Below are 14,501 nucleotides of genomic sequence, written 5' to 3' on the forward strand. Positions count from 1 at the left end.
CCAGGCAACCTTCTGCTGAACAATCAGGGGTGAACTCAGGCATCAGTCTTCAACACCTCAGCCATACTAAAACTGCATGCATTCAGCATTCTCCTACCTGCCCAGTGGAATGGGTAATAGTCGAATGCCATCTTGCGAAAGGTTAGCTGCATTGCACCACCCAGGAGTCTGTTTGCAGAGACGCCTACAAAGACAAATAATGGTGAAAAGTAGTATAAGAAACAAAGAGGCCTAAACACCACCTGAAGCACTGAAAAGTCCTCCTGAGGGTCAGCTCCCAGGCCTGGCTGATTCATAAGCAGCCAACAGGCTATGATGGCAGGTGATTTGCAAGGCTGAGGCTATCCTCTTTTGAACTGCAAAGGATACACTCTAAAAGTTTGTGTTTATTTTTTTTTTAGAAAAGCATATTCCATTGTCTCTGTAAATGGCTGCCCGGTATCCAGAGAGACAAAAGCAGCCGCAAAGCTCAGGATTCCAGAATTCCAATCTTAGGTCTCCCACAGGCACACCTGATAACGCTGACTGACCGGTTCCCCCAAACCCGGCAATACCAGTACTGCTGCCTCTCAACACAGTGCCTGGAGAGGCATGAGCCAAACTCCCCAACAAACAGGGGCCAACATTGTTTCTTTTCAGATCTGAGCTAAAACTGTGATATCAGACAGTCATGACACACTGCACATACAGAGAATGACGGAACACAAAACCACTGCATTAACAAGGACCTTACAAACAGACAGAAGAGTGTACACAGATCGAAGTTGGTCTGCAATAAGTCAAATATTCTACTGCTTATCCTGAATTCAATTCTGACTAAATGAATGAACTTTCCATGTTTCTATCTTATCTCTCCAACTGGACTCTAAACACAGTAAGAACAGGGACTATTTCTTCTCCAACTGTGTGATGATGAACACTTGTCCTATTCTGCACGTCCATCCTATCCCTTCCTCCCTATTTCCAGGAAAAGGAAATACCGTGCGGCCTTCTAGCTGTCAGCTGGTGCGCCAGAGTCATTTCCATCCAATCTAGGCACCACCACCCCAAGTTCTGGACTATTCACCATCCCACCAAGAGGTAAACCTACACCAATGTTACTGCTGCTCAATCTTTTTGTCATAATTAGTACCTCTTAGGAGCCTGTTTAGATGTTTTTTAGCTAACTGCCCCTTCTCCATGAAATTTAATACCACAGATATACTGTATATCATCTGTACGAAAGCTTATTCCTTTTATCCAATGCAAGGTTAAGAAAGACTGAATAATTTTTTTAAGTTAAAAGATTTGGTTTTATTTCCAGTATTCTGGGAGGTGAATCATAGAGGATCCTGCTGTGATTTATGTCGGAGAGTGTTTTGCCTATGTTCTCCTCTAGGAGTTTTATAGTTTCTGGTCTTACGTTTAGATCTTTAATCCATTTTGAGTTTATTTTTGTGAATGGTGTTAGAAAGTGTTCTAGTTTCATTCTTTTACAAGTGGTTGACCAGTTTTCCCACCAGCACTTGTTAAAGAGGTTGTCTTTAATCCATTGTATATTCTTGCCTCCTTTGTCGAAGATAAGGTGTCCATAGGTGTGTGGATTTATCTCTGGGCTTTCTATTTTGTTCCATTGATCTATATTTCTGTCTTTGTGCCAGTACCGTACTGTCTTGATGACTGTGGCTTTGTAGTAGAGCCTGAAGTCAGGCAGGTTGATTCCTCCAGTTCCATTCTTCTTTCTCAAGATTGCTTTGGCTATTCGAGGTTTTTTGTATTTCCATACAAATTGTGAAATTATTTGTTCTAGTTCTGTGAAAAATACCGCTGGTAGCTTGATAGGGATTGCACTGAATCTGTAGATTGCAAACTGCCTTATGACCCAGCAATCCCACTGCTGGGCATACACACCAAGGAAACCAGAATTGAAAGAGACACGTGTACCCCAATGTTCATTGCAGCACTGTTTATAATAGCCAGGACATGGAAGCAACCTAGATGTCCATCAGCAGATGAATGGATAAGAAAGCTGTGGTACATATACACAATGGAGTATTATTACTCAGCCATTAAAAAGAACACATTTGAATCAGTTCTAATGAGGTGGATGAAACTGGAGCCGATTATACAGAGTGAAGTAAGCCAGAAAGAAAAACACCAGTACAGTATACTAACGCATATATATGGAATTTAGAAAGATGGTAATGATAACCCTGTATGCGAGACAGCAAAAGAGACACAGATGTATAGAACAGACTTTTGGACTCTGTGGGAGAGAGAAAGGGTGGGATGATTTGGGAGAAGGGCATTGAAACATGTATACTATCATGTAAGAAACGAATCGCCAGTCTAGGTTCGATATAGGATACAGGATGCTTGGAGCTAGTGCACTGGGTTGACCCAGAGAGATGATATGGGGAGGGTAGTGGGAGGGGGGTTCAGGATTGGGAACTCATGTACACCCGTGGCGGATTCATGTCAATGTATGGCAAAACCAATACAGTATTGTAAAGCAAAAAAATAAATAAATAAATAAAATAAAAAATAAAGAGCAAAAAAAAAAAAAAAGATTTGGGACTTCCCTGGTGGTCCAGTGGTTAAGGCCCTGTACCTCCAGGGCAGGGGGCGTGAGCTCAGTCCCTGGCTGGGGAAGAGCCTGCATGCCATGTGGACAAATAAATAAATAAATAAAGTTTTTAAGTTAAAGCTTTAAAGCTATTAATATTGAACTTAATTTTGTATTTACTGAGTAACTTTTAATGTAATTTATTTCTTATATAAATTATAATGTATAGAATCATCATGTATGCATTTTAGCAATGTATATAAATACATAAGTGATATAATCAAATTTTTAGTTATTCAAAATTATTTTTGAAATAAACAAAAATGTTAAATTAATTTCTTAAAATTATTTTTCATTAACCTTTTCAGTTCAGTTCAGTTCAGTCGCTCAGTCGTGTCCGACTCTTTGCGACCCCGTGATCTGAAGCCCACCAGGCTCCCCTGTCCTTGGGGTTCTCCAGGCAAGAATACTGGAGTGGGTTGCCATTTCCTTCTCCAGGGGATCTTCCCAACCCAGGGATCAAACCCAGGTCTCCCACATTGCAGGCAGACACTTTAACCTCTGAGCCACCAGGGAAGCCAACTTTCACTTAATATGAGAAAATAACTTTTAGCTTAACTTTGTTGTTATTTGAATCATTAAGTTGTGTCCGACTCTTTGCTTAACTAGGTCCTAGATATGCATTCAGATGGTGTCAATATTTTCTCAACACAATTAAATTACTGACTTGTTGAACAATTTGTGGAATTACACAATAAAATATAAACTGTTTTTATTTAATTCTCAAAGTTCAAATTACAAAAGTACTAAGCATTAATGGGAATTCCCTGGCAGTCCAATGGTTAAGACTCTGCACTTCCATTGCAGCGGGCATATGTTCAATTCCTGGACAGAGAACTAAGATCTTGCACACCACATGGCATGGCCAAAAAAACAAACAAACAAATACCCTAAGGATTAAATATAAACAACACTGATGAGGCAGCTAATGGCAGCCAAGAAGTATATAGAAGCCACCTCTCACCATGTGACTTTGAGATCAAGGACTTTCAAGACTCAAAGTCCTCTAATCACAGCCATCTATTTGCCATAGTTTATAGCCCTAATCTTCCATGAATGCAATATCAACATTGCTCATATGATATCCAAGAAAACTCAATAAGAGAAATTAAATACTAAGGAATAAAATTTTGTGAAATAGAGTTAAGCACTGTTATAGCTAAGATTTTTTCATCCCTACTCCTCACCAAAAAAACAATTTTCAATGTCCCGAACAGGCACACATCAAGACAGAAAGCTCAGTGGTTGTTCAGAGCTGCAAAATGGGGACTGGCAGCTAGTGGGTACAGCGTTTCTTTTAGAGATGACAAAAATATTCTCAAAATAGATTGCAGTGATGATCACACAACCCTATGATTACACTTTAAAACACTGAGTTGTATATTGTACATGGGTGAATGGTACGGTATGTGAATTATATATCCATAAATATTGCGTATGTGCTCAGTCATTTTTGACTCTTTGCAACTCTATGGACTGCCGTACTGCAGGCCCTTCCATCCTTTGAATGTTCCCAGCAAGAATACTGCAGTGAGTTGCTATTTCCTTCTCCAAGGTATCTTCCCAACTGAGGGATCGAACGTGTATCCCCTGCATCTCCTGCACTGCAGGCAGATTTTCTGCCGTCGAGCCACTGGGGAAAGTCCATCAATAGATATATATCTGTTTAAAGAAAAGAGTGAATTTTTACCTACTGAGGGTGATAGCGTCCCAGCTGAAAATGCATGACCTAGGCTGCTGGAGGGAGAGTGTTTCACAGCCATGCTCCTATTGGATTTATTTGGAACTAAAAGAACAATTGACTACACAGACTGAACATATTAAAATATGATCTAGAACCAAAAAATCGAAGTCAAATATAATTACCAACTATCAACATATATAATTATAAACACATAATCTTAGGTGAAAAATAAATAGTAAATAGTGTACATAAATGACTAAAATTCTCCAGTGAGATGGTGGGAAGAGGATAGCGTACCCTGAAGAGAGATAAAGAAAGCTTTGGCTCACAGCCCTTAACCTGAGGGAAATAATTAAAGAGGCAAATGACACTCTTTTCCCCATCAACAACTCACCTCTTCCCGGAAGCTGCTCCAGTCTGATTTTAAGAGACAGTGCTGCCCCACCCCAAGCCACCCTGTCCTCAATGACCTACAAAGTTTCCAACAACATCACCTCCAGTACCAAGGGATAGATAAGCGTGTTAGCCAGAGGCCCCAACATCCAGGCTATAGTGTCCTTAAAGAAAAAGCTGATAGATACAGCCGATCCCTAGAGCAGCACTGTCCAAAAGAACTTTCTGTGATGATGGACATCTTCTAGGGTCCATCAGTCAGTTCAGTCACTCAGTCGTGTCCGACTTTGTGACGCCATCTAGGGTCCATAGATTACTTGTAATGTGACCGGCGCAAATGAGGAACTGAATTGTTAACTTTATTTAATTTTTATTTTAATTTAAATAGCCACATCTCTCTCTCTATTTGCTACCATATTGGACAGAGAGTTCTCAGCTCAGTTCAGTCGCTCAGTCATGTCCGACTCTTTACGACCCCATGAATCACAGCACGCCAGGCCTCCCTGTCCATCACCAACTCCCGAAGCTCTTAGAGCAATGTTATCCAATAGAAATGTAACATAAGCCACATAAATAATTTAAAATTTTCTAGTAGCTACATTAAAAAAGGTTTTCTTTCAAAAAGTAAAATTAATTTAATTATTACACTTTAAACCAACATACTCCAAATATTATTATTTAACATGCAATCAATATGAAAATAATTATCAAGGTATTCTGCGTGTTTTTTTGTACTATATCTTCGAAATCCCACAGGTATGTTACACTTGTGGGGTTTGGATCAGCAGGACTTCCCTGGTGGTCCAGTGGTTAAGACTCCATGTTTCCAATGCAGGGTTTGATCCCTGGCTGGAGAACTAAGATGCCACATGCTGTATGGCACGGCAAAACAAAACTTCACTCAATTTGGATCAGCCCATATTTCAAGTGCCCATTAGTGGCTAGTGGCTGCCATATTGACCAGGACAACTCCCAGACAATCTTTGAGCCCTTCCTATAACATGGAGTTCTTCCTTCTCCTTTCTTCCCAAATCCAAGGGGAAGAATCAAAGTCACAAGAACTCCTCGTGTTCCTTGGCCTTTCACACAGTCATATGCCACACCTGGGTATGGTTGGCTGGGCGTTTTCCCTCTGTCTCATCGAAAATGTCCCTAAAATCCACCGAGTAGATTAATTGAGCTTCATAAATAAATGGGGGCTTCAGGGAGGGCTAGCCATTCACATCTTAGTGTGGATTACAGAACCCTGCTACATGAAGAAGACAGGGCTCTACACCCTCATCTAGCGTGATGATGAAACTCTCCAAATGTATTTTTAATAAAGATTTCTGAAAGGAATCATAACAAAACAAACTCCAAAGTCTTCATAGTAACACTTGGAAGAAATAACTGAACAAAATAATAATTGGTTTAGCAAAGAACTTTCAGAAAGAGTGGGCAGCAAACCAGTGAGCGGCAGAAGCCATCTTGACCCTGGCACTGCTCCTTCAGCTCTCTCACCACGGGCGTGCAGAGAGGCTAAGTCCTTTCAACACCACGGCAGAGCAGAGCAAGAGGCAATGGAGCTTGGTGACCCAGGAATAAAAGGTAGGCTCCCCCAAGGAAGGTGAGTCTAAGTCTCATTAAGAGGCAAACACAACCTCCAGAGACGATAAGGCAGCAAGAGGACAAGCTACCACACATCTAAACCCAGAGCTGGCAGCAAAGGGGAGCTGGCGGGGAGCAAAGAGAACTGAAGGAACCAGCGGCAGAGAACTAATAATCCAAACACTGGCCTATGATTAAGGTCCTCCAGGTTCAGTATATTAACTCATTTGAGCCTGATAACAACCTGTGAGTGAGAAAGGATTTAATTCAAGTTCACAAATGAAGAAACTCAGAGAGGTGAAGGGATTTTCCTAAGACTTATAGAGGAAAGAAATGAGTCAATTACTTTTTCATTCTGAATAAATGTGTATGTGTGTTTAATAACAGTTGCTCTAATGAATGAAAAAGTATGACAAGAACACACTGTAACCTCTCCGCTTGGGAAGAACATATTTATATATAAATTGACTCAGTTCAGTTCAGTCGCTCAGTCGTGTCCAACTCTGCGACTCCATGAATTGCAGCATGCCAGGCTTCCCTGTCCACCACCAACTTCTGGAGTTCACTCAAACTCACGTCCATCGAGTCAGTGACTCAAAGATCTGAAAATTCTGAGGTTTCCAATAGTTGAATTTACCCTCTGGAAAGCTTATAACAATAGTCAACAATGCCCACTAGGGAGGAAAAAAAAAAGTATACGCTGTTTGGGCTCTGTCCTTGAGGATTCTGTTTTAGTGAGGTCTGGGAAGAGGCCCAGCCCCTGTATTTTACTGTCTCACAGGCGGTTCTGTTGGACCCTAAAGGCTGACAAGCAGTACTAGAGAGCTGCCCCAGGAGCACTGAGACCTGAGGAAGGCTGTGATATAGGAAGCCAACAAAATACCCTAACAGAGTCTTGAAAAGAGCCTTCCATCCCCAGAGCTGCAGGCAGTGATGGACCACCCGCCCAGGTTGGGCATTGCAGGATACCTGGCTCTCGGGACTGGCTGTCATCACACACGTGCAGGTCCAGGCGCGAGATGAGCAGATGGTAGGAGGACTCTTTCACGTCAAATTTCTCAAAGTACTGGCTGAGACGGCTGCTGCTGCTGCTGCCGCTGCCCTGGCTGCCACTGAAGGCCTGGGCCCAGGACTGCTGGGCGCTGGGGGCAGGTGGGGTGATCTATGTGTGAAAGAGAAAAACAAGAAGTCCAGACCCGGATAGCTTCCTTGCTGGCCTTCCTTAAGCTTTAGTTCAGCCTGAAGAAAACCACAATTTGATAAGATGTCCCTTCCCTCTCATAATCATTCTTTTTAATCATATACACTTTATTATACACTGAATAGTAATATCTCCTAAGTTTTCATTTTTATAGCCTTGAAGAATTTTACACTTGTTTCTTTATATGATGGAACTTCATTTGCTTTTCTATATGGATACTGATAACAATTACATGTGGTATTACATTCATATAAATAAACACACATCTTTTTACTTCTAGCCCATTAAGTCTCTCCTAAGGTACAGTGATGCCCCTCATAATGGTACACTTGGTAGCTCACATAGGTCTGTCCCATCTAAACAACCCAAAGAATCCAAAAAAGCCAAATTATAATTAATCTAGTAACTGTCAGAGTCCTCTTTTCTAAGCTTCCCTCCCACCCAGAACTTATCTGACTGATGCTAACACACCTCCTCCAGGAAGTCTTCCCTACGTGCCCTGGTTCAGCCCAGGATCCCTCTTCGTTGTGCTCTCATGGCACAGTGTCCACCTCTGTTACAGCACTTATCACATCATATGGTAATAACTTGTTTATGGTCCATATTTTAAGACAGCAAGAGTTCCGGGGTCAGGAACAAGAGGCCTTCCAGTGGCCAGCACTGTACACCTAACATACCAGAGGCACCAAGTGAATAGAATAACTGGATAAAGGCACAGGCAGAGCCTATGCACACACAGAAGTGAATGACACATTCTCCCAAATAAGCGGAACAAAAGCTAGGCTCCACCTATGCTGGTGTAAACTAGGTCTGGCCTGCCACCTCCCCACCACCACGGAGGGTCTCTGTTTCACCTCTAACCTGTACAGGTTCAGGGGCCAGGCTCTTTCTCTGCTGGGCGGCCTTCTCCATGGCCTCACTCAGCGACTCTGCATATTTCATCATAGCCTTGAGCTGCGAGTCCGTTAGCACCCAGAGCAGGTCATCCAACAGGAACATCAGCTTGGAGGCTATCACATTGCAATCTTTGGTCTGGAGGGGTCACAGAGAACACAGGCTTCCACATCTGGTACCACCCCAACTCCTTAAAGTGAGTACTGCCCAACCAATTTCAGAGATGGCTTTTCAATCCTCAATACAAGAAAACATCAAGTACTTTGAAGACTACAAAAGTTTTCTCTGATTAACAAAAAGCAGTAATAATCAACTGCCTGTGTCCCCATATACAGGTAGAAATTGCTATTTCCGAAATTAAAATGATGGAAATAGACATGCTCCCTCAATAGTAGATTCAGTGCAACACTGAACTGCAGGTCCTCCCCTTTCAAATGTCGTTTCAAGGGCCAATAACACACAAAAAGGAGGAAACACCAACTCCAGCGCTGTCTGGGAGAACGAAAAATGGACATTTTCGTGAGGACAGAGAACACACTCACTCTTCTCTTGAGGGCTATCTGGATCCTGCCTTGGTTGGTAATCAGCCTCAATGGAGTGCTGACTGTGTCCTGATCACCACTGTCTGTAGCATCTGCCTCAATTCGAAGTGTTTGCCAAGTTATTTCCTTAAATGTTAAAACCTAGAAGGAAAAAAAGTAAAATCCCTTAACATTGTGGATGAAATTAATCAAGAGGCAGGAAGTCCAAGGGGAAAAGACTAGCAAGGCAGAGACCCCCACCATTCTTAGCTGGGATCCTACTCACAGAAGGCAGTGGATCACAAATTCTTAACTGAGGAAAAGTAACACGAGACAGAAGGGATTCTTGGGTTCCCAAGAATGGGGAAGCCTTTGACCCAAGACAGGAACATAGTCATTGGGAATTTGCTATATGACACAGGGAGCTGAAACTGTGACCACCTGGAAGGGTGGGATGGAGTGGAAGCTGGGAGGGAGGTAAAAGGAGGGGACATGTGTATACCTAAGGCTGACTCACGTTGATGTACAGCAGAAACCAACACAATATTGTAGAACAATTATTCCCCAATTAAAATAAATAATTTTTTTTAAATGAATCCTTTGAACCCTCCCATTCTCCCTCCTTGCAATGGCAGGGCTGTCACCTCTCCTCGGTGTGGGTCAGTGATGCGGGTGAAGCGGAGGTCACTCTGCTGCCAGTTGGGGTTGACACTATAGCCCTGGAGCTGCCACAATTCAAAAGAAGCGTGGAAGGCCTTGGAGTGAATCTTGATGGTGATGGAGTTGACGATGATGAACATCCCCTCCACCACCTTCTCAGCAAAGCCATACTCACTACGACAAACAAGGTGGATCAATATTCAGGATCATGTGAGATTTTGGCATCAGCATACTCTTTTTTCTTTTTTGGTTGCACCATGCCTTGCAGGATCCTAGTTTCCTAACAAGAGGTTTGAACCCAGGCCCAGGCAGTTAAAAAGCTGAGTCCTAACCACCGGACCACCAGGGAATTCCCTATACATACTCTTCATAATAGAAGACTTAAGGTAAGATTTTTAATAATGCCTGTCTTGAGATGCTAGAACTGTGGATGCTTTTTTTAAAGTTCTCTCCTCCCACTTCTGCTTTATATATAAAATTTTTATGATGATGCAGTACCCTTTCTGATGGGCTTTTTCAAGAATGGAATAAAAGAAAGAGTTGACCTGGAAACAATGTCCTTCTGGTTAGAAAGAATAAGTTGAAAAAAATATTTTCCAAGTCCACAAACTACCTGAATAAATATTTGACTATTGTCTGTAAGGAGAGAGATTATCACTACAGAAAGGAAACAGTCGGTTCCAGTAATGTTTTCAAAGACAGAACATGCTCTGTGAAAGTGGTGAAAGAGGAAAGAAGTACAGCCAGGTGAGCATGAGGTTTAACCCTATGAAATCGAGTCAAGAACAGACCCACCTCTGCCTGTCAAACCCACCTCAGAGAGCACAGCTGTACATCTCAGAGAGGCCCAAAACAGCAGGGGGAGAAATGAAGGCCATCCTTAAAGTCCTTCTGGACACGGAAAACACAGACACTCTTGACATGCAGGTAACACAGTTTTCATTATAACAGATAAACAGGTCTGGGAATTATACACTGAATACACACACATACACACACATATCTCTGCAATTTATATCAGAAAGGGCTAATATCTCTAACGTATAAAGAGTTTCACAAAACTGAAAAGAAAAAAAAAACAAAACTGAAAAGAAAAAGACCAACAGCCCAATAAAAATGGGACAAAGTAGGGACAGTTCACAGAAAAATAAATGCAAATAGATATTAAACATTAAAAGATGTTCCACCTCACTCATACATCAAAACTGCACTGAGAGTCATTGAATCAAAGGACAAAAATGACAGTGAAATAGGGAAAATTCAATAACGGTGCATGGTCAGTTTGAGGCTACCCATAAAAAGAAAAAATAATGTTGACCTTCATCTTGCATCAAATGAACAAAAAACCAGTTTCAAGATTGATTGTAGATCTAAATGTGAAAGGTCAAATAATAAAGCTAGAAGAAAACATAGGAGAATATCTTCATGCCTTGAGATAGGAAAAGATTCCTTAAATAAAACACAGAAAGCACTAACCATAAAGGGAAATAAAGACATATAGGACCACAGTAGAATTAATAATGTCTGATCAATAAAAAAATAACATTAGGAGTGATAGCAAACCTACACAGTAGGAGAAGATATGTGTAATACATGTATGTAACCAAGGACTTGTTTTCAGAATATAAAAAGAACTTCTACAAATTAAAGAGAAAAATATAAATAACCCCCAAAATAAATGGGAGAAACATCAATGCTTTATGAAAGAGGATATTTGAAAGTCTAATAACTCATCAAAAAATGCAAACTAAAAACAAAATCTGACACAACTATTAGGTGGTTAGAATAAAAAGAGAGCAATACTAAGTGCTAACAGATGGAACGCTTATGTACTGCTGGGGCAAAACTGGTGTAAGTTCTTTGGAAAACTGTGCAGCAGTATGGACTAAAACAGAACATATGCACAGCCTACGACCCTGCAACTCTACTGCAGACACATACAAATCAGAAATGTGCACATATGTTCACCAAGAAGCATGTATAAGAATGTTGATAGCATTAACTATTCTTTTTTCTTTAGTTAAAAATTAATTTTTTAACTTACATATAGAATAGATAATTCTTTGCAGGATACACATACAAGGTTTTGACAAATGCATAAAGTCATGTATTAACTACCACACTCATGACAAAGGACAGTCCCATGTAGCAACAGTAGGCTAAATAGCCAGAAAGTAGAAACAAATGAAATGTCCATCTCCAACAGAATAGATAATTGTGGCATGTAATGGAATATCATATAGTAATGAGGATTAATGAAAAATAACCACATGGATGACTTTTAAAAACATCATGCTGAGCTAAAAGTATGTAGATACAAATGACAACATATTATATTATTACATTTATATAAATTTAAAAATAGGGAAACTAATGTGTGAACTTCCAGATGTTCAAGCTGGTTTTAGAAAAGGCAGAGGAACCAGAGATCAAATTGCCAGCATCCACTGGATCATTGAAAAAGCAAGAGAGTTCCAGAAAAACATCTATTTCTGCTTTATTGACTATGCCAAAGCCTTTGACTGTGTGGATCACAATAAACTGTGCAAAATTCTGAAAGAGAAAGGAATACCAGACCACCTGACCTGCCTCTTGAGAAACCTATATGCAAGTCAGGAAGCAACAGTTAGAACTGGACATGGAACAACAGACTGGTTCCAAATAGGAAAAGGAGTATGTCAAGGCTGTATATTGTCATCTTGCTTATTTAATTTATATGCAGAACACATCATGAAAAACGCTGGGCTGGAAGAAGCACAAGCTGGAATCAAGATTGCTGGGAGAAATAGCAATAACCTCAGATATGCAGATGACACCACCCTTACGGCAGAAGGTGAAGAGGAACTAAAAAGCCTCTTGAAGAAAGCGAAAGAAGATGGTGAAAAAGCTGGCTTAAAGCTCAACATTCAGAAAACTAACATCATGGCATCTGGTCTCATCACTTCATGGCAAATAGATGGGGAAACAGTGGGAAAAGTGTCAGACTTTATTTTGGGGGGCCCCAAAATCACTGCAGATGGTGACTGCAGCCATGAAATTAAAAGACGCTTACTCCTTGGAAGGAAAGTTATGACCAACCTAGACAGCATATTCAAAAGCAGAGACATTACTTTGCCAACAAAGGTCCGTCTAGTCAAAGCTATGGTTTTTCCAGTGGTCATGTATGGATGTGAGAGTTGGACTGTGAAGAAAGCTGAATGCCGAATAATTGATGCTTTTGAACTGTGGTGTTGGGGAAGACTCTTGAGAGTCCCTTGGACTGCAAGGAGATCCAACTAGTCCATCCTAAAGGAGACCAGTCCTGGGTGTTCACTGGAAGGACTGATGCTAAAGCTGAAACTCTAATACTTCGGCCACCTCATGCGAAGAGTTAACTCACTGGAAAAGACCCTGATGCTGGGAGGGGTAGGGGGCAGGAGGAGAAGGGGATGACAGAGGATGAGATGGCTGGATGGCATCATCAACTCGATGCACATGAGTTGGGTGAACTCCAGGACTTGGTGACAGACAGGGAGGCCTGGTGTGCTGTGATTCATGGGGTCGCAAAGAGTCAGACACAACTGAGCCACTGAACTGAACTGAATGTATGATATTAAAAATGAGGATAAAGTTATCCTTGAGGGTGGATATGACTAGGAAGGGCACAGGAGGCTTTTGGGATTCTGGAAGTGGTCTATTTTTGATGTGTTAATTGTAAAGAATCACTAAGCTATACATTTATGATTTATGTACCTCAATCAGTTCAGTTCAGTCACTCAGTCATGTCCAATTCTTGGTCTGCAGCACACCAGGTTTCCCTGTCCATGTACCTCAATATACTTGACCAAGAAACCACACAGAAATACCATGTGTCATCTTTAGGCAAAAATCCTAAAGTTTGACAATACTGTCCATTGGCAAGGTTCCTGGACCTTTCAGGAGAGTTCCAGAAAAACATCTATTTCTGCTTTATTGACTGTACTAAAGCCTTTGACTGTGTGGATCACAACAAACTGGAAAATTCTTAGATAGATGGGAATACTAGACCACCTTACCTGCCTCCTGAGAAACCTATATGCAGGTCAAGAAGCAACAGTTAGAAGCAGACATAGAACAACAGACTGGTTCAAAACTGGGAAAGGAGTACCTCAAGGCTATATATTGTCACCCTGCTTATTTAACTTCTATGCCGAGTACATCATGCAAAATGCCAGACTAGATGAAGCACAAGCTGGAATCAAGATTGCCAGGAGAAATATCAAAAACTTCAGATATGCAGATGATACCACCTTTATGGCAGAAAGTGAAAAAGAACTAAAGAGCCTCTTGATGAAGGTGAAAGAAGATAGTGAAAAAGCTGGCTTAAAAGTCAACATTCAAAAAACTAAGATTATGGCATCTGATTTTGTCACTTCAAGGCAAAGAGATGGAGAGAAAATGGAAACAGTGGGAGACTTTATTCTCTTGGACTCCAAAATCCCTGCGGACGGTGGGTACAACCATGAAATTAAAAGACACTTGCTCCTTGGGAAAAAAGCTATGACAAACCTAGACAGAGTATTAAAAAGCAGAGACATCACTTTGCCAACAAAGGTCTGTTTAGTCAAAGCTGTGGTTTTTCCAGTAGTCATATAGAGATGTAAGAGTTGGACCATAAAGAAAGCTGAACGCCAAAGAACGGATGCTTTCCAACTGTGGTGTTGGAGAAGACTCTTGAGAGTCCCTTGGACTGCAAGGAGATCAAAAAAGTCAATCCTAAAGGAAATCAATCCTGAATATTCATTGGAGGGACTGATTCTGAAGCTGAAGCTCCAATACTCTGGCCACCTGATGGGAAGAGCCAAGTCATTGGAAAAGACCCTGATGCTGGGAAAGATTGAGGACAGGAGGAGAAGAGGATGACAGAGGATGAGATGGTTGGATGGCATTACCATCTCAATGGACATGAGTTTGAGCAAACTCCAGGAGATAGTGAAG

At 41.2% G+C, this 14,501-nt stretch overlaps 1 protein-coding gene across 1 annotated transcript in view; it reads right to left on the bottom strand.

Moving 5' to 3' along the window:
• The window catches only part of UHRF1BP1 (UHRF1 binding protein 1), a 77,704-nt gene that overhangs the window by 25,407 nt on the left and 37,796 nt on the right, over positions 1 to 14,501 (bottom strand). Inside the window, exons 5-9 of the mRNA XM_040249064.1 lie at positions 9,530 to 9,719; positions 8,907 to 9,047; positions 8,332 to 8,502; positions 7,239 to 7,431; positions 98 to 184 (exon numbers count right to left, since the gene is read on the bottom strand). Of these exons, the coding sequence (XP_040104998.1) occupies positions 98 to 184; positions 7,239 to 7,431; positions 8,332 to 8,502; positions 8,907 to 9,047; positions 9,530 to 9,719 (782 nt within the window). The remainder of the gene's footprint in view (positions 1 to 97; positions 185 to 7,238; positions 7,432 to 8,331; positions 8,503 to 8,906; positions 9,048 to 9,529; positions 9,720 to 14,501) is intronic.

Source organism: Oryx dammah, unplaced genomic scaffold (assembly GCF_014754425.2).
Source record: "Oryx dammah isolate SB20612 unplaced genomic scaffold, SCBI_Odam_1.1 HiC_scaffold_11, whole genome shotgun sequence".
NCBI classification, from domain to species: Eukaryota; Metazoa; Chordata; class Mammalia; order Artiodactyla; family Bovidae; genus Oryx; species Oryx dammah.